Below are 20,397 nucleotides of genomic sequence, written 5' to 3'. Positions count from 1 at the left end.
ATATTTCCTAAAAACAAGAACATTCTCTTATATGTAATCATAACCACTGAACAAATCTCAAAATCAGGCAATTAACACTGATACACTACCATTATCTGATGTACAGACCTTATTCAGATTTCATCATTTGTGTTAGTAATGCCCTTTAGAGCAAAAGAAAATCCCATATCGTGTTATTTTCAGTTGTTAGGTCTCTTTAGTGTCCTTTAGAACAGTATATCATTGTGTTTCATAACATTTTTGGACCGTTCCTCAGCTTATGTTTGTCTAGTGTTTATTCACTGTTATATTAAGGTAATTTTTGATGCTGTGTCCTTCTCAGTGCATCATACCAGGAGGTACATGATGTATGTTTATCCCATTGCTGGTGACAGTAAATTTCATCCCTTAGGTTAGGGTGAGGTCTTTCAAGGTTCTCCATATAAAGTTACTATTTTTCCCTTTGTAATAATAAGTATATGTGGGGAGATACTATGGGACTTTGTAATTATCCTGTTACTTTACTTCTCAAGTCCATTAGTTTTACATCCATTGATGGTTTTCCCTGAATTATTAATTTCGTGGTTGCTGAACAGTGGTTTTCTAATCTCATCCTTCCTTGTACATCAAGTAGTTGGCTTTCTACTGTAGAGAAGAGCTTTTGTCCTCTCCCACAATTATTTATTTAAACCTGTGTAAATTCATGTGTTATTTTATTTGATGGGTTATAATCTCTTACTATCCTTATTTTATTTTGATGCTCAAATTGTCTCAAATTTGGCAGGTGAAGCCTCTTAAGTTGGTTCCTGTGTTTTATGATGTCTTTTGCTCAACGGAAGTTCTTAACTCAAGTGAAATTTAATTTATTGATCTTCCTTCACGGCTAGTGCTTTTTATTGCTTGTTTAAGAAATTCTTCCCTAGCCAACTTTGTAAAGATATTCTCCTGTATCTACTTTTTAAAAGTTAGAGATATTTGTCTTTCTCATTTTGGTCCCTAATATACCTGGAATTATCTTCTTATGTTAACATTTTTTTTTTTATTAAACTGTAACATATATACAAAAAATGCGCAAAAGAGAAGTGTACAGCTTGGTTTATTTACCTCTTACAGGAGTAAGTAAACAAACTCCTATAACTAGCATCCTGATTGATCAACAGACAGAATATTCATAAGATCCCACAAGCTCTTCTTGTGTCCCCCACTTCCAGTCACTTCTCTCCCCCAACCCACAAGGATGACCGCTCTTCTGACTTCAAATACTACTGGAAATATGGTGTGGAGTAGGCTCTCTATCAGTCAGGGTTTTCCAGAAAAACAGAACCAATAGGAGACAGATAGTTGATAGATAGACACATAGATAGACAGACAGAGTTATTTTTAAGGAATTGGCTCAGGTGATTGTGGGGTTTGGCAAGTCCAAAATTTGTAGGACAAGCCAGCAGGTCAGAGACTCAGGCATGAGTTGATATGGCCATCTTGAGGCAGAATTTCTTCTGTTAAGGACACAAGTCATTGGATTAGGGCCCACCCTAATCCAGTATTATCTCATCTTAATTTGATTATATCTGCAAAGACCCTATTTCCAAATAAGGTCACATTCACAGATCCCTAGGGGTTAGGACTTCGACATAGCTTTTGCAGGGGGTGATACAATTCAACCCATAACAGACTCCAATTTAATTTTTTTCCTCTGGATGACCAACTGACGTGCATCATGTATTCACCAGTACCTCCTTTCCTCACTGGCTTGCAATACCACCTCTAGAGTCCATTAAGTGGACGTGGGTTCTGTTTCTGGGTTCTCTGATGGTCTAATGTTGTGTTCTTGAGCAAATACCCACATTGTTCCAATTACTCAGCTTTCTTTTTTTTTTTTAATTAATTAATTTATTTATTTTTGGCAGCATTGGGTCTTCATTGCTGGGTGCGGGCTTTCTTTAGTTGTGGCGAGTGGGGGCTACTCTTCGTGCAGTGCACAGGCTTCTCATTGTGGTGGCTTCTCTTTGTTGCGGAGCATGGGCTCTAGGCGCACAGGCTTCAGTAGTTGTGGCGTGCAGGCTCAGTAGTTGTGGCTTGTGGGCTCTAGAGTGCAGGCTCAGTAGTTGTGGTGCACAGGCTTAGTTGCTCCGTGGCATGTGGGATCTTCCCAGACCGGGGCTCAAACCCGTGTCCCCTGCACTGGCAGGCAGATTCTCAACCAGTGTGCCACCAGGGAAGCCCTACTCAGCTCTCTAACAGGACTACACATCTGGTGGAACAGGGCTTCTCATTTTATTTCTCCTCTCTAAGACTTCTTAGGCCTTTGCTTTTCCATATAAATTTGAGAAACAGCTTGTCAACTTCCACACACCAAAACATTGGGAACTTGACAGGAATTGCACGGAGCCTATGGATCACCTCTCTTCTCCCAGGAAGCCTTCACTCCTTACCAACCCCATGAGGCTCTCTGCCCCCTCTGGGTTCACACTCGCTCCACCCTATTCTATAGAGGTGATTTGGCCTCTTTGGCTGGCCTAAACCCAACAAACCCCATCCCAATGCTGCCCCTGTGGTATATTTCTTTTTCAAGCCGCCCTCACATGTTTCCTGTGTGTGTCCGTATTCCAGACCCCCTAAAAAGACCCTGAAGGAGGATCTGAGTGGTGCAGTTTTCCTGTCTCCGCCCTCCCCTCTCTAGGGCCTAGAATAGTGTCCTGGGAATCCACAACCCCAGTTAAGGGTCCTTCCTCCTAGTCACCACTCCCTTCCACAGTCGATCAATACAGCAGCCAGTAGAACCCTTAAACTTACATCGGATTTATCCTTCCTCCGTTCCAAATCCTCCCATGTTTCCCCAGGTCATCCAAGGAAAAGCCCAAATCCTCATTACAGTTTTTGAGAGACCCTACGCCATGGGCAAGCCCTACCCATTACCTCTCTGACCCCATTTACTGCTCTTTTCCACACTCACTCTACCTCAGCCACTCTGGCCTCCTTGCTGTCCTTCAGGCATGGCAGGGACAGTCTCGGCTCAGGGACTTTGCATTTGCTATTCTCTCTTTCTAGAACACTCTTCCCCTAGCTATGCCCCTGGCTTGCTCCTTCATGTCCTTCAGATCTTCGCTCAAATAGTATCTTTTCAGTGAAGGCTTCTGTGACCACCCCATATAAAAGATATAAAATTGTAAAAGTCCTCCTTCTCATATTCCCACCCTCCTTTCTCCGCATTTTCTTTTTACCATAGCAGTTTCTGCCATCTCATACACTGTATATTTTTTGTGTTAATACCTATCTCGCCTCGTTAGATTGTAACCTCATGAGGGCAGAGATCTTTGCCTGTTTTATTCAACAGTGCCTAGAACAGCACATAGGGTGCAGTGGGTGTTGAATAAATATTAATTGAATAAATGAACTAGAAAGGAGGAGACCCAGGCCCAGCCTGACTCTTTATCCACTTGCTGGGAGAGTTGAGTGGTCCACTCCCCAATCCAGGCCTAAGTTTCCACATCAGTAAAATGGATCCACATCGATTAAATGAGGGAGGATGTCTATGTGTCTTTGAGGTCATTCCAATTCTGATAGGAGGGTTGTCTTGAGAAAGGGGTGAACTGACCTGGCTGAATGGGGTGTTTGCTGCCCCCTTGTGACAGGGCCTACCCTTCCCCAGTACTAGTGAGTCTTAGATTTCCCCAAACTCCCAACTCTGCCTGTCTCTGTGAGGAAATATGTGCATAAGGAGGGCACCCCTTAACCCAGAGACATCCTTTCTGCTGTCTCACCTCCACTGACCCATCTTCATTCCATTGCCTCAGCATTCAAGTCTCCCTCACAGGACCTCTTGGTCTTTGATGCCTCTCATGCCAATTGCCCTCATGTCACTGAGACCATATGTTACAGGCTGAATTGTGTCCCCCAGAATTCATATGTTGAAGTAATAACCCCCAGTACCTCAGAGTGTGACTATTTGGAGATGGAATCTATAAAGAAGTAATTAAGTTAACATGAGGTCATGAGGGTGGGCCCTAATCCAATATGACTGGTGTCCTTATAAGAAGAGATTAGGACAGAGACATTCACAGAAGGAAAACCATGTGAAGACGTGGGCAGAAGACATCCACCTACAAACCAAGAAGCAAGGCCTCAGAATAAACTAACCCTGCTGACACCTTGACCTCAGACTTGTGGTCTTATCCTCAATTCTTCCACCTCTGAGCAGGTGACCCCAAGAAGGTCCTCCAGATACGAGCTCTGATAAGATGCTGGTAAATTTTTCTTTTTCCTTAAAAAAAAATATCTGTAAGGTCTTGCGTTTTTTAAAAGTATTTATTTATTTTTGGCTGTGCCAGGTCTTCGTTGAGGCATGCAGGATCTTTGTTGTGGCATGCGAGACCTTTAGTTGCGGCTTGTGGACTTCTTAGTTGTGGAATGCGAACTCTTAGTTGCAGCATGTGGGATCTAGTTCCCTGACCAGGCATCGAACCCGGACCTCCTGCATTGGGAGCGTGGAGTCTTACCCATTGGACCACCAGAGAAGTCCCAGGTCTTGGATTTTTTTTTTTTTTTTTTTTTTTGCGGTACGCGGGCCTCTCACCGCTGCGGCCCCTCCCGCTGCGGAGCACAGGCTCCTGACGCGCAGGCTCAGCGGCCATGGCTCACGGGCCAAGCTGCTCCACGGCACGTGGGATCCTTTCGGACCGGGGCACGAACCCGCGTCCCCTGCACTGGCAGGCAGACTCTCAACCACTGCGCCACCAGGGAAGCCCTTGGATTTTTTTTTTTTAAGTTTTTATTGTGGTAAAATATACCTAACATAAAGTTTACCATTTTAGCCATTTTTAAGTGTACAGTTCAGTGGCACTAAGTACATTCACATTGTTGTGCAACCATCACCACCATCCATCTCCAGAACTTTTTCATCGTCCCATCCTGAAACCCTGTACCCACTGAATACAAATTCCCCATTCCCTCCTCCTCCCAGTCCCTGAGCAATCACCATTCTACTTTTTATTTTTACAAATTTGACTACTTTTAGTTAACTGATTTAAGTCGAATCACACAATATTTGCCATTTTGTATCTGGCTTATTTCACTGAGCATCATGTCTTCAAGGTTTATTTATGTTGTGGCATGTACTGGGTTAGCCAAAAAGTTTGTCCAGGTTTTTTCCTAAGATGTTACAGAAAAACCTGAACAAACTTTTTGGCCAATCCAATATCCAAATTTCCTTCCTTTCTAAGGCTGAGTAAAATAGTTCAGTGTATGTTATACTACACTTTGTTTATCCATTCATCTGTTGATGGACATTTGGTTTATGTCCACCTCTGGCTGTTGTAAATAATGCTGCTGTGAACATTGGTGTCGCACTTGCATTTTCTTTTGCTCTAACTCCAATTGGCATGAAGGTCCTTGATTGCAAAGGGGGCCTGGGCCCTTGATTATGGATGAGCACCCTCTTCTGAGCCCAGATCACACATCCCGTGGTCTCCTCCACATCTTCTCTTGAACAACATAAGGGCATCTATATCCAGCTTAACAGAAACAGCCCTGAACCTTTGCTCTTCCCTTCCAAACCTGTTCCTCTCCGCATTTTCCCATGTCGGTAAACAGTCGTGGAGCCACCCAGCTATACCAACTAGAAACTTGGCAATAATCTTTTATATTCTCAACCCCCTACATCCATTCACCCCAAGTTCTGATACGTTTTTCCAAAACATTTCTCAAATCTGCCCACGTTTCATCTCCCTTTGCCCCAACCTGACATCACTTGTCTCCTGCAAGACTACAAAAGGCTCCTCACAGATTTCCTTGCTTCCACTTTTGCCCTATCTAGCAAACCATTCTCCATCTTATTTGTTTTTAAAGCTAGGTAATATATACATGAGTTTAAAATCCCTTCTCTACAGGTTACCTCTTCAGAGGCAATAGCTGTTCTCTTCTCCCTGGTCCGCTTCCAGACAGTCGGAAAGGTACTCCCGTGGCTGTATATATTCATCCCCACCCCCATCTACCCACATTGCTCTAGGCCTCTTTTTTTTTTTCCGCTTTACACACCATCTACGCCTTTTTTCTCATCATCACAAACGGACGTGCCCGTCTCTTAGGCAGTGCCCGGCCTTACAGGCTGGACCGAGTGTGCCAGTCTCCAACCAGTCACTCCTCTGTTCCAAAGCTCGACACCTGGAATGAAACCTCTTGCTCTCTTCTTAGCTCTCCCTCCCTCTTGGCATGGAGGCCCCTACCCCAAGGCTCAGTTTTTTGTTTTTGTTTTTTTTTGCGGTACGCGGGCCTCTCACTGCTGTGGCCTCCCCCGCCCCGTACGGACGCGCAGGCCCAGCGGCCATGGCCCACGGGCCCAGCCGCTCCGCGGCATATGGGATCCTCGCGGAGCGGGGCACGAACCAGTGTCCCCTGCATCGGCAGGCGGACTCTCAACCACTGCACCACCAGGGAAGCCCAAGGCTCAGTTTTTAAGTCACCTCTTCTGAGTGGCCTGCCGCCACGTTATCTCTACCACCGCACCTAACCCCATCTACCAAGGCCCTCGACACTACTTAAGTCTACAAGTTCACGGTTACGTTCTTTTACGCCCTTCCCCTGAGTGGGGAGCACCTCGGGCCAGAGCCAATCCAGCAGGTCTACTTCCTCCAGGAGGAAGAAACCAGTTACTACCCTGTCTGGCATTTAAGTGCAGGTAGACTACTACTCCCAGAAACCCTTTCGCCTCGGGCTGGAGATTTGCCCTCTACACACGCCCCGTGGAGGAGGCTGAGCATGCGCAATGGAAGATGAGCCTGCGCGAAAGGCTGTGCGGGCGGGGACCGCATCTCCCAGCAGGCCGTGGGGGCATTCTTTTATCCCAGCGTGACCAGTAACTTCCGGCGTGGAGGGGCGGCGCGGTGCCTACAGCTGAGCTAGTACCTGGAAAAGCTAGCGGAGCGGCCGAGTGGCCGGCGGGCGGCAGCCGCCATGGAGGCTGTGCCCCGCATGCCTATGATTTGGCTGGACCTGAAAGAGGCCGGTGACTTCCACTTTCAGCCGGCCGTGAAGAAGGTGAGTGCGCCTCCTCCCCGCCCCCGCTTCTCCCGCGTATCTCTGTCGTCTGCCGGCGCGGGACGCCCCCTGCGCGTCCATCATCTCCCCAGACCCTGTCGCGACGTCGGGTGAGGCCAGGAGGGGCCTCCGCTGGCTTTCCTTAGCTTGGCCCACCCCCATCTCACCCCAACCCACCCCTGCGCGCCCGCAGGCCCCTGGTAGCACCCGCTGTCTCCTCGGCCATCCAAGATTCCCATCCAGGCACCTCACTTCCTCGGTGTGACGCTCTGGACCTCGTTCTGCTCCGCCCCTAATCCACGCCAGGACCGCCCTGCGGGGAGCAGTGGGCGGCCCTCCCTGAACGGCTGGGTGGAAAGGCTGTGCCCGGCCCTCGGTGCGCTGTCTGTCCACGACCGGACTGGGACAGACGCTGAGGATGGCTCAGGATGTGTTTTAAGATGAGAGCTCCGTGAGCCACAGGAATGCCTGACCTCTGCGATTGGAGTCTCTCTGACGGTGCCATTCTGTCTGGTCTCCTCAGAAGAAGAACCCTAATCTGGAGACCCTTTGGACCAGAAAATACAGTTCCGTGTCATTTGGGAAGGGTTACTGCCTTTCACGACTGCCCAGAGGGGATAAACAGTGTTGTAGCTTCCGGAGAGACTTTAGGAGTCATTTGTTGAACCTTCAGTTGGACGGAAGAGGCTGGCAGGTTTGGCGCTGACGGAGGCGAGGGATCGCTGTGGCGAGATCAGGTGTGGCTGGTACAAAGCGGGGCCAGGTGTGTCGACTGGGCATCAGAAGCCCTCTGAGACATCTGCTGCCTTGGGAATGACCACCTGGTAGCATTGGGGGTCAGAGCAGAAGTAAAAAGGAACAACCAGGAGGCTCTTGCAGGTTGATATCCTTGTGGTTTTTTTCAGTAAGGTGCTTGAGGAAAAAAATAGGACAAAGAAAATAGATTGAGAAGTAGTTTCCGAGGAAGGTCTCCCATTCTCTCTTGACACTGCCACTGCCTCAGTTCAGACACTAACAGTTTGTATCCCTTTGAGTCCATCATTTAATCTCTTTGGGCATCTTTTCCCTCATTTGTAAAACCAGGAAATTAGATTAATTGATCTAAAATTCCAAAAATTCGTTACCTCTTTCCCAGAGTTTGGTAACTCCTCTCATGGAGGCCCAGGGGCTCCCAGGGAGAACATTGCTCACATAATACCTTGTGGGCTAGGTGTAGGTGACAAGAGCATCGGAGGCTAAGTTTAAACAAAAAGATCTCCAAGGAGTTCCTGGGCTAAGATTTTATCCACTGGATTTATCTTCCATCTGCTCTTTTAATTCAATTAGGTGAATTTTTCTAAAACACAGCAAAACTTTGTTTTCTAGTTCAACCGTAACCTATTCAGAATACTCTCTGACCTACCCCAGTTCTTTCATCATTTTTTCAGGGCTCAGTATGTGTTTGATCTACGTGCTTCTGATACAAGTATCCCAGATTCTGTTCACAGCTACTTGCTGTTCCCTTAACATTCTCTGTATGTTTGCTCTTCTGTGCCTTTGGTTGTGGAATTCCTCCCACCCAGAAGAGCTCACGTCTTTGCCCTCTGGAGTGGGGATGGGGTTCTTCTTTTTTAAAAAAAAATTTTTTTTGTTGTTTTTTTTTTGATGTGAACCACTTCTAAAGTCTTTATTGAATTTGTCACAGTATTGCCTATGCTTCACGTCTTGTCCCCCTGGCCCCGAGGCATGCAGGATCTCAGTTCCCCGACCAGGAATCGAACCCACCCCCCTGCATTGGAAGATGAAGTCTCAACCACTGGACCACCAGGGAAGTCCCGATGGGGCTCTTCTTTTACTTTTTTTTTTTTTTTTTTGTGGTACGCGGGCCTCTCACTGTTGTGGCCTCTCCTGTTGCGGAGCACAGGCTCCGGACGCGCAGACTCAGTGGCCATGGCTCACTGGACCAGCCGCTCCACGGCATGTGGGATCTTCCCAGACCGGGGCATGAACCCGTGTGTCCTGCATCGGCAGGCGGAGTCTCAACCACTGTGCCACCAGGGAAGCCCGGGGCTCTTCTTTAATCTCTATTTATTGATTCTGTCAGTCTTTCAAGGTCCAGTTTAAGCTCTGTCTCATCCACAAGCCTTCTTTCATCTGGATTAATCTTTCCCTTCTCTGAATTCCTCACTCTTTTTATCCTTTTCCTAGTGACAGTTATGTGCGCTATGTTTTAACCCCACTGTTCTATTGTAAGTAACCTGAGAGGCATCTCCCTGCTCCTCAGAACCTAGCAGGGTCCCTTTTTCATAGTTGGCATGCAGGAAAATGTTTCTCAGATGACTGACAGTTGAGAGGGAATTAAGAGATGGTGACCATAAATTTATGGAAATCCAGTGGATAAAATCTTAGTCCAGGAACTCCTTGAAGATCTTTTTGTTTGAACTTAGCCTCTGATGCTCTTGTCACTTAACACCTAGCCCACAAGGTATTATGTGAGCAGTGATCTCCTGGGAGCCCCTGGGCCTCCATGGGAGGAGTTACTCATTAGCCATTTACTAAGGTGGTATCAGATGCTGAGGAAAAATTCATTTCCTAGACATCTGCTCTTTTTCTTTGTTTCCTTATTTTGGGGTTGGGGAAAGATACACCATTTATTTGATAGGTTAAAATTGTTGCATGTTTTACATGAACCCACTGAAAAGGAATAGCAATCTTGTGGGTGGCCAGGTCCTTTAGGTACTCTGGAACTGTCTTCCTGCAGAGGAGACTACAGTAGCCACTGCAGCTGGGAACTCTCCCTGACCAGGACTCCTGTCCCCAACCCTAGAACCCACGCTTAACCTTCTGCCACTGGTACCCTTGTCCTTTCCTACCCTTGCTCCGACCTGCAGGAACCTTCACCAATGACTTAGAGCTTAGGAGTAGAATTTAATTTAGGATAGTAGAATGAAAATGGTTCTGTTGAGGTCAATCTGTTGAGCACCATGCGGAGTTCTGAAATACAGATGAATAAGAGTCCTTTTTTCATGGAATACATAGTTTGGTAGAGGAGATTTAAAAATTAGATTGTGACATCAGTGGAAGAGTAGAGATATGTGCAGTGTGTACAGAAGTACCAGCCTAAGGAGGGGCCATCAGGGGAGGCTTGCCAAGGAGGTGGGTTTTGAAGAATAAATAGGAGTTTTTCAAGAAGGTAAAGGGTTTCTTTATTTGTGAGAGCTGGGCCTTTGAAAAAAACCTTTCATAATGGTTAGTACTGGTTTTCATTCCTGATGGATATGCCTTCAATTATGGAATAATGTGAAATAAGAGCCAGGAGAACAGCAAGCTGGTTTTGAACAGCAGTGCCAAGTTTTAGGTTGGGATACCTGGACTCACATAATTTTTTAGTGGGGAAATGCTGCTAGCCCTGTACCTTACCTGTGTTTTGGAGCCCAGAGTGCTCACTGGAAACTGATGAAGGATGACTCTGTGCTCTTCATCAGTGAGTGATTTGGCCACACATGTTCATGTTAGAAGTTCTTTCCTCCTGTGGTCCCAAACACCTGCCCTTAACCAACTGCACTTGAGCTCAGGTCAAGCTCACTTGGACTCAGGTGCTACATCCATCCCTGATTCATTCATTGAACAAATAGTTATTGAGTGACATTCTCAGGGCTGTATGTGATGACAAAAATGTCTGCCCTCATGGAGCTTACCTTCTAGTGATCCACATAGTAAACCACCCTCAAGGACAGATGTACCATAGGTAGCCACCCTACCAACCAAGTGGCTTCTTGGCCTCTCCCCTCTTCCCTCTCTGGCTGGATTGCTCTCTCTAAGTCTCCACTTTCGCACCAGGTTACTCCAGAGAAACTGTCCGCTGTTCAAGGCCTGCCACCACTTCGCTTCAGCCTGCCTTTCACACTTCAGTCTTACCAGGCCTCTCACATAGGAACTTTCAGCCTCTTTTGCTGGTCATTGTCCTTGTTCCGGTCCTTACTGGAATTCCTTTCCTCTTGTTCATCACCCAGGTTGAACCGTACTTTCTTGGGGTCCCTTTAGCTGCCGGCAGTTGTACCACCCTCCTTCAAATTCAGACAGATCTTACCGCTCCCCTCACTCAGTTGATCTGTGCCACAGAGTGTACACTCTTGTTGCCTCTTCTTACTGTTCATCTTACTCTCATGTAGGTAGAGTGTGGTTTTCAGGTTTGTGGAGTTTTTATCCCCTTCCAGATTTCTCATGGGACAGCTCACTCTTGAAAAACTTGTCCCACACACAGATGGGGAAATGAGATGACCAGAGGCCTAAAAGTGCCTGGCTCCTCAGCAGTGAGGAGCACAGGATGTTGCCAGTTGCCTTTGGTGGTGACCTGTCTTATCTCTTATCACAGATTTGGAGTCACTGAGCCGGTCTGCTTGAGCCTATCTGCCCACTCGAGTTTACTGCAGAATGGCTTCAGGTGCAGGTGACCTGGATTGTTCAGTTCATTCTTCTCTGACTTTAATCTCATACATAAAAGCCGTATATCCCTTTCACACCAGATTCTTTACTTGGGAAGTAATAAATACTTGTGTGTAGAGAGTGCTTAGGTTGAATGACCTAGTCTAGTTCTAGCACCCTCCAGGGGAGGTAACTTGAGTCGACCTCACTAGTGTTATCCAGGCAGTTGGAGGGGCTGTTCAGAAGAGATGCGGGAGAGAAGCCTTGAGTCTTATGTAGGGGTTAGACTAGGTGAGGATGAATGCCTGTTCTCATCCCTGATGCTCTTGGCCTGTAATTTGGTCTTAGGCTTGCTGATACCAAGGGGCTGAAGATTCCCCTTGGCAATAATACTTCCTTCTCTGAATAAAATTAATCTCACTTGAAATTCAGTAGCAGAACATATATTGTATTCATTAACAACACTGTAAGTGGGACTTAATTTTATGTGGAATAGCCCAAGGCATTCCCCATATTTGAGTCAATCCTGCAAGTGAAGAAAAAAAGAAATATAATGTGCATGGTGAATGAATACAGTGCCAACAGCTGTGATGCCTTTTATTGCCTTTTCTTCTTGGGTTATTGCTTTAATTAGCACCATGAAATTCCAAGGTGTTATATCAAATTAAGAGCAGAAGCTAAACATCCCCATTATCCAGGGAAAAAAAAAGAGCATACACAGAAGAATGAGACCATGATAGTACCAGAGAAGGTGACACAAAAGGAATATCCCTGGGTCAAGAATCAGGAAGTTTGGCCCAGAGTGCTAGCACTGCGATTGCTCATCTCTGCAAAAGAATGGCAGGACCCAGGATGGATGTTTCCAGTGATCTCAATTTACCTGCAGAATTCTGGGCTACTTGTTGCTCGGTAAAAGAGCAGAGTACCATCATGGAAATAGTATAGACGTTGGAATCAGACAGACCTTGCCTTAGGTCCCACCTTTTCGACTTAATAGTCGGTGACTTTCAGCTGGTACAAATGATTACATCATTAACCTGGGCCTCATTTTTCTCACCTGTAACATGGACTAATATACCTTATAAGCTTGTGGGAATCAAGAGTTAATGCATGTGAGTCCCTAGTACAGGTCTTGGCATATTGTAAACAATATTTTCAACTTAGCATCCTCTTCCTCTGTTTAGTGAATAGCTCAAGACCTATGACAGCTCTGTGAGTTAGACATAGCAGGTAATTTTTTAAAATAATTTTTAAAAAAATTTATTTTATTTATTTATTTTTGACTGCATTGGGCCTTCGTTTCTATGCACGGTCTTTCTCTAGTTGCGGCGAGTGGGGGCTACTCTTCGTTGCGGTGCGCGGGCTTCTCATTGCGGTGGCTTCTCTTGTTGTGGAGCACGGGCGCTAGGTGTGTGGCCCTCAGTAGTTTTGGTGCGTGGGCTCAGTAGTTGTGGCTCTAGAGCACAGGCTCAGTAGTTGTGGTGCACGGGCTTAGTTGCTCCATGGCATGTGGCATCTTCCCGGACCAGAGATCGAACCCGTGTCCCCTGCATTGGCAGGTGGATTCTTAACCACTGAGCCACCAGGGAAGCCTCATAGCAGATAATATTAACTCCATTTTACAGGTGAAAAACCAAGCCCAGACAGATCTCAAAGCAACCCAGGGGCATAGCCAGGACTTACTCAGTCTTGGTATTTCTCTCTGGAAGTGGTCTTTTCATTCTGTTTTATTGTTTTCACTTATAACTCCTTCCTCGCCGTTTTGCCCCCTGCCGTGGCTCTGAACCCTGAACATGCTTTCAGCATAAAACTGTTCATAGGTCTCATTGTTCCCTCAGAAAAGGATTCCCAGCTACTCCAAAGCCTGGCTGGGCTCTGGAGGTTCCCTGATCCTCCTAACCCCCACCAGCTGTTAGTTGTGTAGCTGTGCTGGGGTCCTGTCAGTGCCTTCTAGTATCTTACTCTTGATCTGGGGTGCCAAGGCCCAGGCTCTACCTGCTGCTGGGCCTTCCTTCTCAGACTCTGCTGTGACCTTCAAATCCTGACCAGACCTTGTTCTGAGCTGTGCAGAGGTGTGAGCTATAGAGAGAATGACTGAGAGATGGTCTCTGTCCTTTACTCTAGAACCTTCAGCCGCCTCTTTCCTCTGTTCAGTAGGGGGAGTGATCAAGCCATGGAGGATTTTATCAGAATTTAAACAATAGCCTGTCTGCTCCACTGACTCATTGTGTGGCTGGCGATTCATTTTTGCTTCCCATTTTTTGTTTTATGAGAACCATGTTTAAAAAATAGAAATGGATTGGTCTAATGTGTGGTTAAGAATATGGGCTCTGGAGCCCAAATGCCTGGATTTCAGTCACTGCCCCATCAGTTATTGGTGCTGTGTGACCTCGGCAAATGCCTTAACTTCTGTGCCTCAGTTTCCTCATTTCCTCATCTGTAAAATGGTGACGATGATGATGTCTGCTTCTTTGGGTTGTTGTTAGGATTGAGTGACTTATTAGGCACTTGGCACAGTGTTTGGCCTGTGGGTAGGAGCTCAGTAAGTGTTTGCTGCTGATCTTGGAGGAGGAATGAGACAGGTAGAAGGTTTCCTCTAGGGACAGTTTGCTGGCAGTGGAGGCAGCATCTCTCTCCCCTTTACCATTGTGTGACTACAGGGACAGATGTTCTCAGCGATGTCAGGTGAAGCCTTGTTTCTAGGACTCTCAGATATCCCTCCAATCCCTTCGGCCTCTGTCCCACAGGACCTCCTGCAACAGGAGTAGTTCCAGCTGCCTTAGTCTGTTGATCTTAGGTGAACAAGGGGCCCTTTGGTCCAGGCCGTGCCTCCAGGCTGGTGAGTGTGCTCACTGTCCAAGAGGTGGTGAGTGCTGTTGTGGGCAGGCATGCCAGTCCCTTCTCTGATATGGGCCCCCTCCTCTCCCCTCCCCCTGTCTGGGTCATTCCCATCACACATCCACAGGCCTTTCCTCACCAATGAGATCACTTACTTCTGTGGTGCCCTTTCCGCAGGAAGGCGGGCTGGTGAAGAAGGCTTTGCGCTCCCACTCTTCTTTGGTTCTTCTTCCTACTACATTTGCTGTTGGGTCAGGATTATGACTGTGACCCCAGGACACACCAGGGACCAGTACTTGAGGGAGGCTTGAATTTCTGGCCCATTTTGGGATGCTCAGTAGGATCCCATTTCAGACAGCTGAGTTCCCCAGCTTCCTGAGCTGGCAGAGTCCTGGGCTTCATAGAGAGAGGGCTGCAGCATGATGAGGGCCAGCCAGGGTGTTCCATTCAGGTTGTCCAGTCTTCTTTTCCATTTTGTTCAATGGAGGAGGCTCCCGCAGTCAGCATCTTGGTGCTGTCCCATTATTGAGGTCGAGTTTCTTGCGGCCCAGGAGATGAGCTCGTGGTTGTGGGTCTGGACTCCATCCTGAGCCCTGACTGGTGATTGCCGAGGACTCGGAGGGCAGGAGCAGGAGCAGGGCAGTATGCTCTATCCCTGGTTTACAATCTTCTCTCTCTCTCCCTAGTTTGTCCAGAAGAATTATGGAGAGAATCCAGAAGCCTACAATGAGGAACTGAAGAAGCTGGAGTTGCTCAGACAGGTAGGAGGATAGTGTTTTTATGCAGGTGTGGACAGAATTGGTTTGATAGGGAAGTAAAGAAACCACCTAGAACTGTCTTCTTATTTTAATTCAGTATTTTTTCCTCTGTAAAAGCAGCAAAATTAATGATAGAAAAATTTGAAAATACTAAAAAAGCAAAAGAAAAAACCCTTTTCACAATTTTTTTGTATATATATATATATATATATTTTAATGTTATTTATATATACTATATAAAACCACAGTAGGACCACGTACCACCTATACTGCCTATGTAGCCTGCCTTTTTCACTTAACATACTGTGGATATGTTTCTGTATCAGTGAGCATACAACAGTGGTATTTTTTTTCTTGGTTTATCTAATAATTTTTCTTTAAGTTTTATTTTATATTGGAGTATAGTTGATTTACAATATTGTGTTAGTTGCAGGTGTACAGTAAAGTAATTCAGTTATACAGATATCTGTTCTTTTTCAAATTCTCTTCCCATTTAGGTTATTACACAATATTGAGTAGAGTTCCCTGTACTATACAGTAGGTCCTTGTTGATTATCTGTTTTAAATATAGTAGTGTGTATATGTCAGTCCCAAACTCCCAGTTTATCCTTCCCCCACCACCTTTCCCCTTTGGTAACCATAAGTTTGTTTTATAAGTCTGTGAGTTTTTTTCTGTTTTGTAGATAAGTTCATTTGTATCTTTTTTTTAAGATTCCACATAGAAGTGATATCATATGATATTTGTCTCTGTCTGACTTACTTCACTTAGTGTGGTAATCTCCTGGTTCATCCATGTTGCTGCACATGACATTATTTCATTCTTTTTAATGGCTGAGTAATATTCCATTGTATATATGTAGCAAATTTTTAAAAAAAATTATTTATTTTTGGCTGTATTGGGTCTTTGTTGCTGTGTGTGGGCTTTCTCTAGTTGCAGCGTACAGGAACTACTCTTTGTTGCGGCGCACGGGCCTCTCATTGTGGTGGCTTCTCTTGTTGTGGAGTGTGGGCTGTAGGCATGCGGGCTTCAGTAGTTGTGGCACACAGGCTCAGTAGTTGCGGTACACAGGCCCTAGAGTGCACAGACTTCAGTAGTTGCAGTGCGTGGGCTCAGTAGTTGTGGCTCGTGGGCTCTAGAGCGCAGTCTCAGAAGTTGTGACGCATGGGCCTAGTTGCTCCACAGCATGTGGGATCTTCCTGGACGAGGGATTGAACCTGTGTCCCCTGCATTGGCAGGCGGATTTTTAACCACTGTGCCATCAGGGAAAGTCCTGTACCACATCTTCTTTATCCATTCATCTGTTGGTGGACATTTAGTTTTCTTCTATGTCTTGGCTATTGTAAACAGCACTGCAGTGAATATTGGGGTGCATGTATCCTTTCGAACCTTTCAGGCTTCTGTTCCATTACTTCTTCCCCTTTACCTTTCACCCCCAAGACAAATCCCAACCCCTGCCAAACCGCTGTGGTGTTGTATGTAGGTGGGGTGGTGTACGTAGGTGGGGTAACTCTAAGGAAGGAGGCTGGAGGTGGGAATCCCCCCACCAGGAGACTTGGAGGCCAGCTGACTTTTCAAAGCTGTTTCAGCCCAGAGGGTCCAACATTCTTTGGGTACACTAGACTTGGTTTAACTGTAGGAGGGCCCACCTGGATCTGGAGATTGTGGTTTCGTGCAGAGGGACCAGGCACTATATGTCTGCGGGGGTGGAGGGGGGGCTCATTTGCTGGCACATCCTCCCCAGCTCCCTCAGCCCCATAACAGTCCAGCCTCGGGACCCAAGCCTGCTCAGGCTTTAGGGATGTGACACCAGCCAAGGTCACCGAGGCCTGAGGGGAATAGAGTAGGCATTTCTTTTTTTCTTTTCTTTTTTTTTAAAATTTTTATTTTATGTTGGAGTATAGTTGATTTACCACGTTGTGTTTGTTTTAGGTGTACAGCAACCTGATCCAGTAATACATGTACATATATCTATTCTTTTTCGGATTCTTTTCCCATGTAGGTTATTACAGAGTGTTGAGTAGAGCTCCCTGTGCTATACAGTAGGTCCTTGCTGATTATCTATTTTATATATATTAGTGTATACAGGTTAATCCCAACCTCCTAATATATTCCTCCTCCCCCACCTTTCCTCTTCGGTAATCCTAAGTTTGTTTTCTAAGTCTGTGAGTCTGTTTCTGTTTTGTAAATTAGTTCATTTGTATCAGTTTTTCATATCTACCTATAAGTGATAACATGATATTTGTCTTCCTCTGTCTGATTTCAGTTGGTATGATCATCTCTAGGTCCATCCATGTTGCTGCAAATAGCATAATTTTATATGGCTGAGTAATATTCCATTATATATGTGTGTGTGTGTGTTTATTTATACACACACACACACCCACACACACACACCCCACATCTTCTTTAGCCATTCATTTGTCGATGGACATTTTGGTTGCTTCCATGTCTTGGCTATTTTAAATAGTGCTGCAGTGAGCATTGGGGTGCATGTATCCTTTCAAACAATTGTTCTCTCTGGATATATGCCCAGGAGTGGGATTGCTGGATCATATGGTAGCTCTATTTTTAGTTTTTTAAGGAACCTCCGTACTGTTCTCAATAGTGGCTGTACCAATCTACATTCCCACCAACAGTGTAGAAGGGTTCCCTTTTCTCCATACCCTCTCCAGCATTTATTGTTTGTAGATTTTTTGATGATGGCCATTCTCACCAGTGTGAGGTGATAACCTCATTGTAGTTCTGATTTGCATTTCTTTGATAGTGATGTTGAGCATCTTTTCATGTGCTTTTTGGCCATCTCTATGTCGTCTTTGGAGAAATGTCTATTTAGATATTCTGCCCATTTTTGATTAGGTTATTTGTTTTTTTGATATTGAGCTGCATGAGCTGTTTGTATATTTTGGAGATTAATTCCTTGTCAGTTGCTTCATTTGCAAATATTTTCTCCCATTCTGAGGGTTGTCTTTTTGTTTTATTTATGGTTTCCTTTGCTGTGCAAAAGTTTTTAAGTTTAATCAGGTTGCATTTGTTTATGTTTGTTTTTATTTCCATTACTCCAGGAGATGGATAGAAAAAGATCTTGCTGTGATTTATGTCAAAAAGTGTTCTGCCTATGTTTTCCTCTAAGAATTTTATAGTGTCCGGCCTTACATTCGGGTCTTTAATACATTTTTAAAAATTAATTAATTAATTTTTGGCTGCATCAGGTCTTTGTTGCTGCGCGCGGGCTTTCTCTAGTTGCGGCGAGCAGGGGCTACTCTTTGTTGTGGTGCGCGGGCTTCTCATTGTGGTGGCTTCTCTTGTAGCGGAGCACAGGCTGTAGGCACGTGGGCTTCAGTAGTTGTGGCTCGCGAGCTCTAGAGCGCAGCCTCAGTAGTTGTGGTGCACGGGCTTAGTTGCTCCATGGCATGTGGGATCTTCCCAGACCAGGGCTTGAACCCATGTCCCCTGCATTGGCAGGCGGATTCTTAACCACTGCACCACCAGGGAAGCCCCTTTAATACATTTTGAGTTTATTTTTGTGTATGGTGTTAGGGAGCATTCTAATTTTATTCTTTTGCATGTAGCTGTCCAGTTTTCCCAGCAGTTCCCACACATTTATTGAAGAGACTGTCTTTTCTCCATTGTATATTTTTGCCTCCCTTGTCATAGATTAGGTGACCATAGGTGTGTGGGTTTATCACTGGGCTTTCTATCCTGTTCCATTGATCTGTATTTCTGTTTTTGTGTCAGTACCATACTGTTTTGATTACTGTAGCTTTGTAGTATAGTCTGAAGTCAGGGAGCCTGATTCCTCCAGCTCTGTTTTTCTTTCTCAAGATTGCTTTGGGTATTTGGGGTCTTTTGTGTTTCCATACAAATTGTAAAATTTTTTGTTCTAGGGACTTCCCTCGCGGTCCAGTGGTTAAGACGTCGCCTTCCAATGCAGGGGGTGTGGGTTTGATCCCCAGTTGGGGAGCTAGGATCCCACATGCCTCATGGCCAAAAAAACCAAAGACATAAAACAGAAGCAATATTGTAACAAATTCAATAAAGACTTTAAAAATGGTCCACATCAAAAAAAAAAATTAAAAAAAATTTTTTTCCCCTAATTCTGTGAAAAATGCCATTGGTAATTTGATAGGGATTGCATTAAATCTGTAGATTGTTTTGGGTAGTATAGTCATTTTCACAGTATTGATTTTTCCAATCCAAGAACATGGTATATCTCTCCATCTGTTTGTGTCATATTTAATTTCTTTCATCAATATCTTATTGTTTTCTGAGTACAGGTCTTTTGCCTCCTTAGGTAGGTTTATTCCTAGGTATTTTGTTCTTTTTGTTGTGATGGTAAATGGGATCGTTTCCTTGATTAATCTTTCTGATCTTTTGTTGTTAGTATATAGAAATGCAACAGATTTCTGTGTATTAGTTTTGTATCCTGCAATTTTACGAATTCATTGATGACCTCTAGTAGTTTTCTGGTGACATCTTTAGGATTTTCTGTGTATAGTATCATGTTATCTACAAACAGTTGACAGTTTTACTTCTTCTTTTCCAATTTGGATTCCTTTTATTTCTTCTTCTTCTCTGATCACCATGGCTAGGACTTCCATAACTATGTTGAATAAAAATGGCAAGAGTGGGCATCCATGTCTTGTTCCTGATCTTAGAGGAAATGTTTTCAGCTTTTCACCATTGAGTTTGATGTTAGGTATAGATTTGTCATATATGGCCTTTATTATGTTGAGGTGTGTTCCCTGTATGTCTACTTTCTGGACACTTTCTGGATGGTGGCCTTATAGAATGAGTTTGGGAGTGTTCCTTCCTCTGCAATTTTTTGGAATAGTTTTAGAAGGACAGGTATTAACTCTTTTCTCTAGATGTTTGATAGAATTTGCCTGTGAAGCCATCTGGTCCTGGACTTTTGTTTGTTGGGAGTTTTTAAATCACAGTTTCAATTTCAGTACTTGTGATTGGTCTGTTCATATTTTCTCATTCTTCCTGGTTCAGTCTTAGAAGATTGTACCTTTCTAAGAATTTGTCCATTTCTTCTATGTTTCCATTTTATTGGCATATAGCTGCATGTAGTAGTCGCTTGTGATTCTTTGTATTGGGTTGGCCAAAAAGTTCGTTTGGTTACCGAATACATTGTTGAATACAGTTCTTGGTGAAAATGAAAAGTGTGTCTTTTATTTTTACTTAAAACCAAACAAATTTTTTGGCCAACCCAATATTTCTGTGCTGTCAGTTGTAACTTAGTTTTCATTTCTAATTTTACTGATTTGAGCCCTGTCCCTGTTTTCCTTGATGAAACTGGCTAAAGGTTTATCAATTTTGTTTATCTTTTCAAAGAACCAGCTTTTAGTTTCTTTGATCTTTTCTATTGTTCTCTCCATCTCT

General features: G+C 44.8%; 1 protein-coding gene across 2 annotated transcripts in view; it reads left to right on the top strand.

Annotated features, from left to right (window-relative positions):
- The window catches only part of PTPN23 (protein tyrosine phosphatase non-receptor type 23), a 57,914-nt gene that overhangs the window by 9,217 nt on the left and 28,300 nt on the right, over positions 1-20,397 (top strand). Inside the window, exons 2-4 of one of the 2 annotated variants that reach the window (XM_004283874.4) lie at positions 5,865-5,927; positions 6,648-7,011; positions 14,940-15,014. In XM_004283874.4, the coding sequence (XP_004283922.1) occupies positions 6,928-7,011; positions 14,940-15,014 (159 nt within the window). In that variant the 5' untranslated portion in view covers positions 5,865-5,927; positions 6,648-6,927. Of the gene's footprint in view, positions 1-5,864; positions 5,928-5,973; positions 7,012-14,939; positions 15,015-20,397 lie in introns of those variants that run through there. The other variant, XM_049716272.1, reaches the window with a different exon arrangement.

The sequence above is a fragment of the Orcinus orca genome, chromosome 10, assembly GCF_937001465.1.
Source record: "Orcinus orca chromosome 10, mOrcOrc1.1, whole genome shotgun sequence".
NCBI classification, from domain to species: domain Eukaryota; kingdom Metazoa; phylum Chordata; class Mammalia; order Artiodactyla; family Delphinidae; genus Orcinus; species Orcinus orca.
This window is presented reverse-complemented; position numbering and strand designations above follow the sequence as displayed.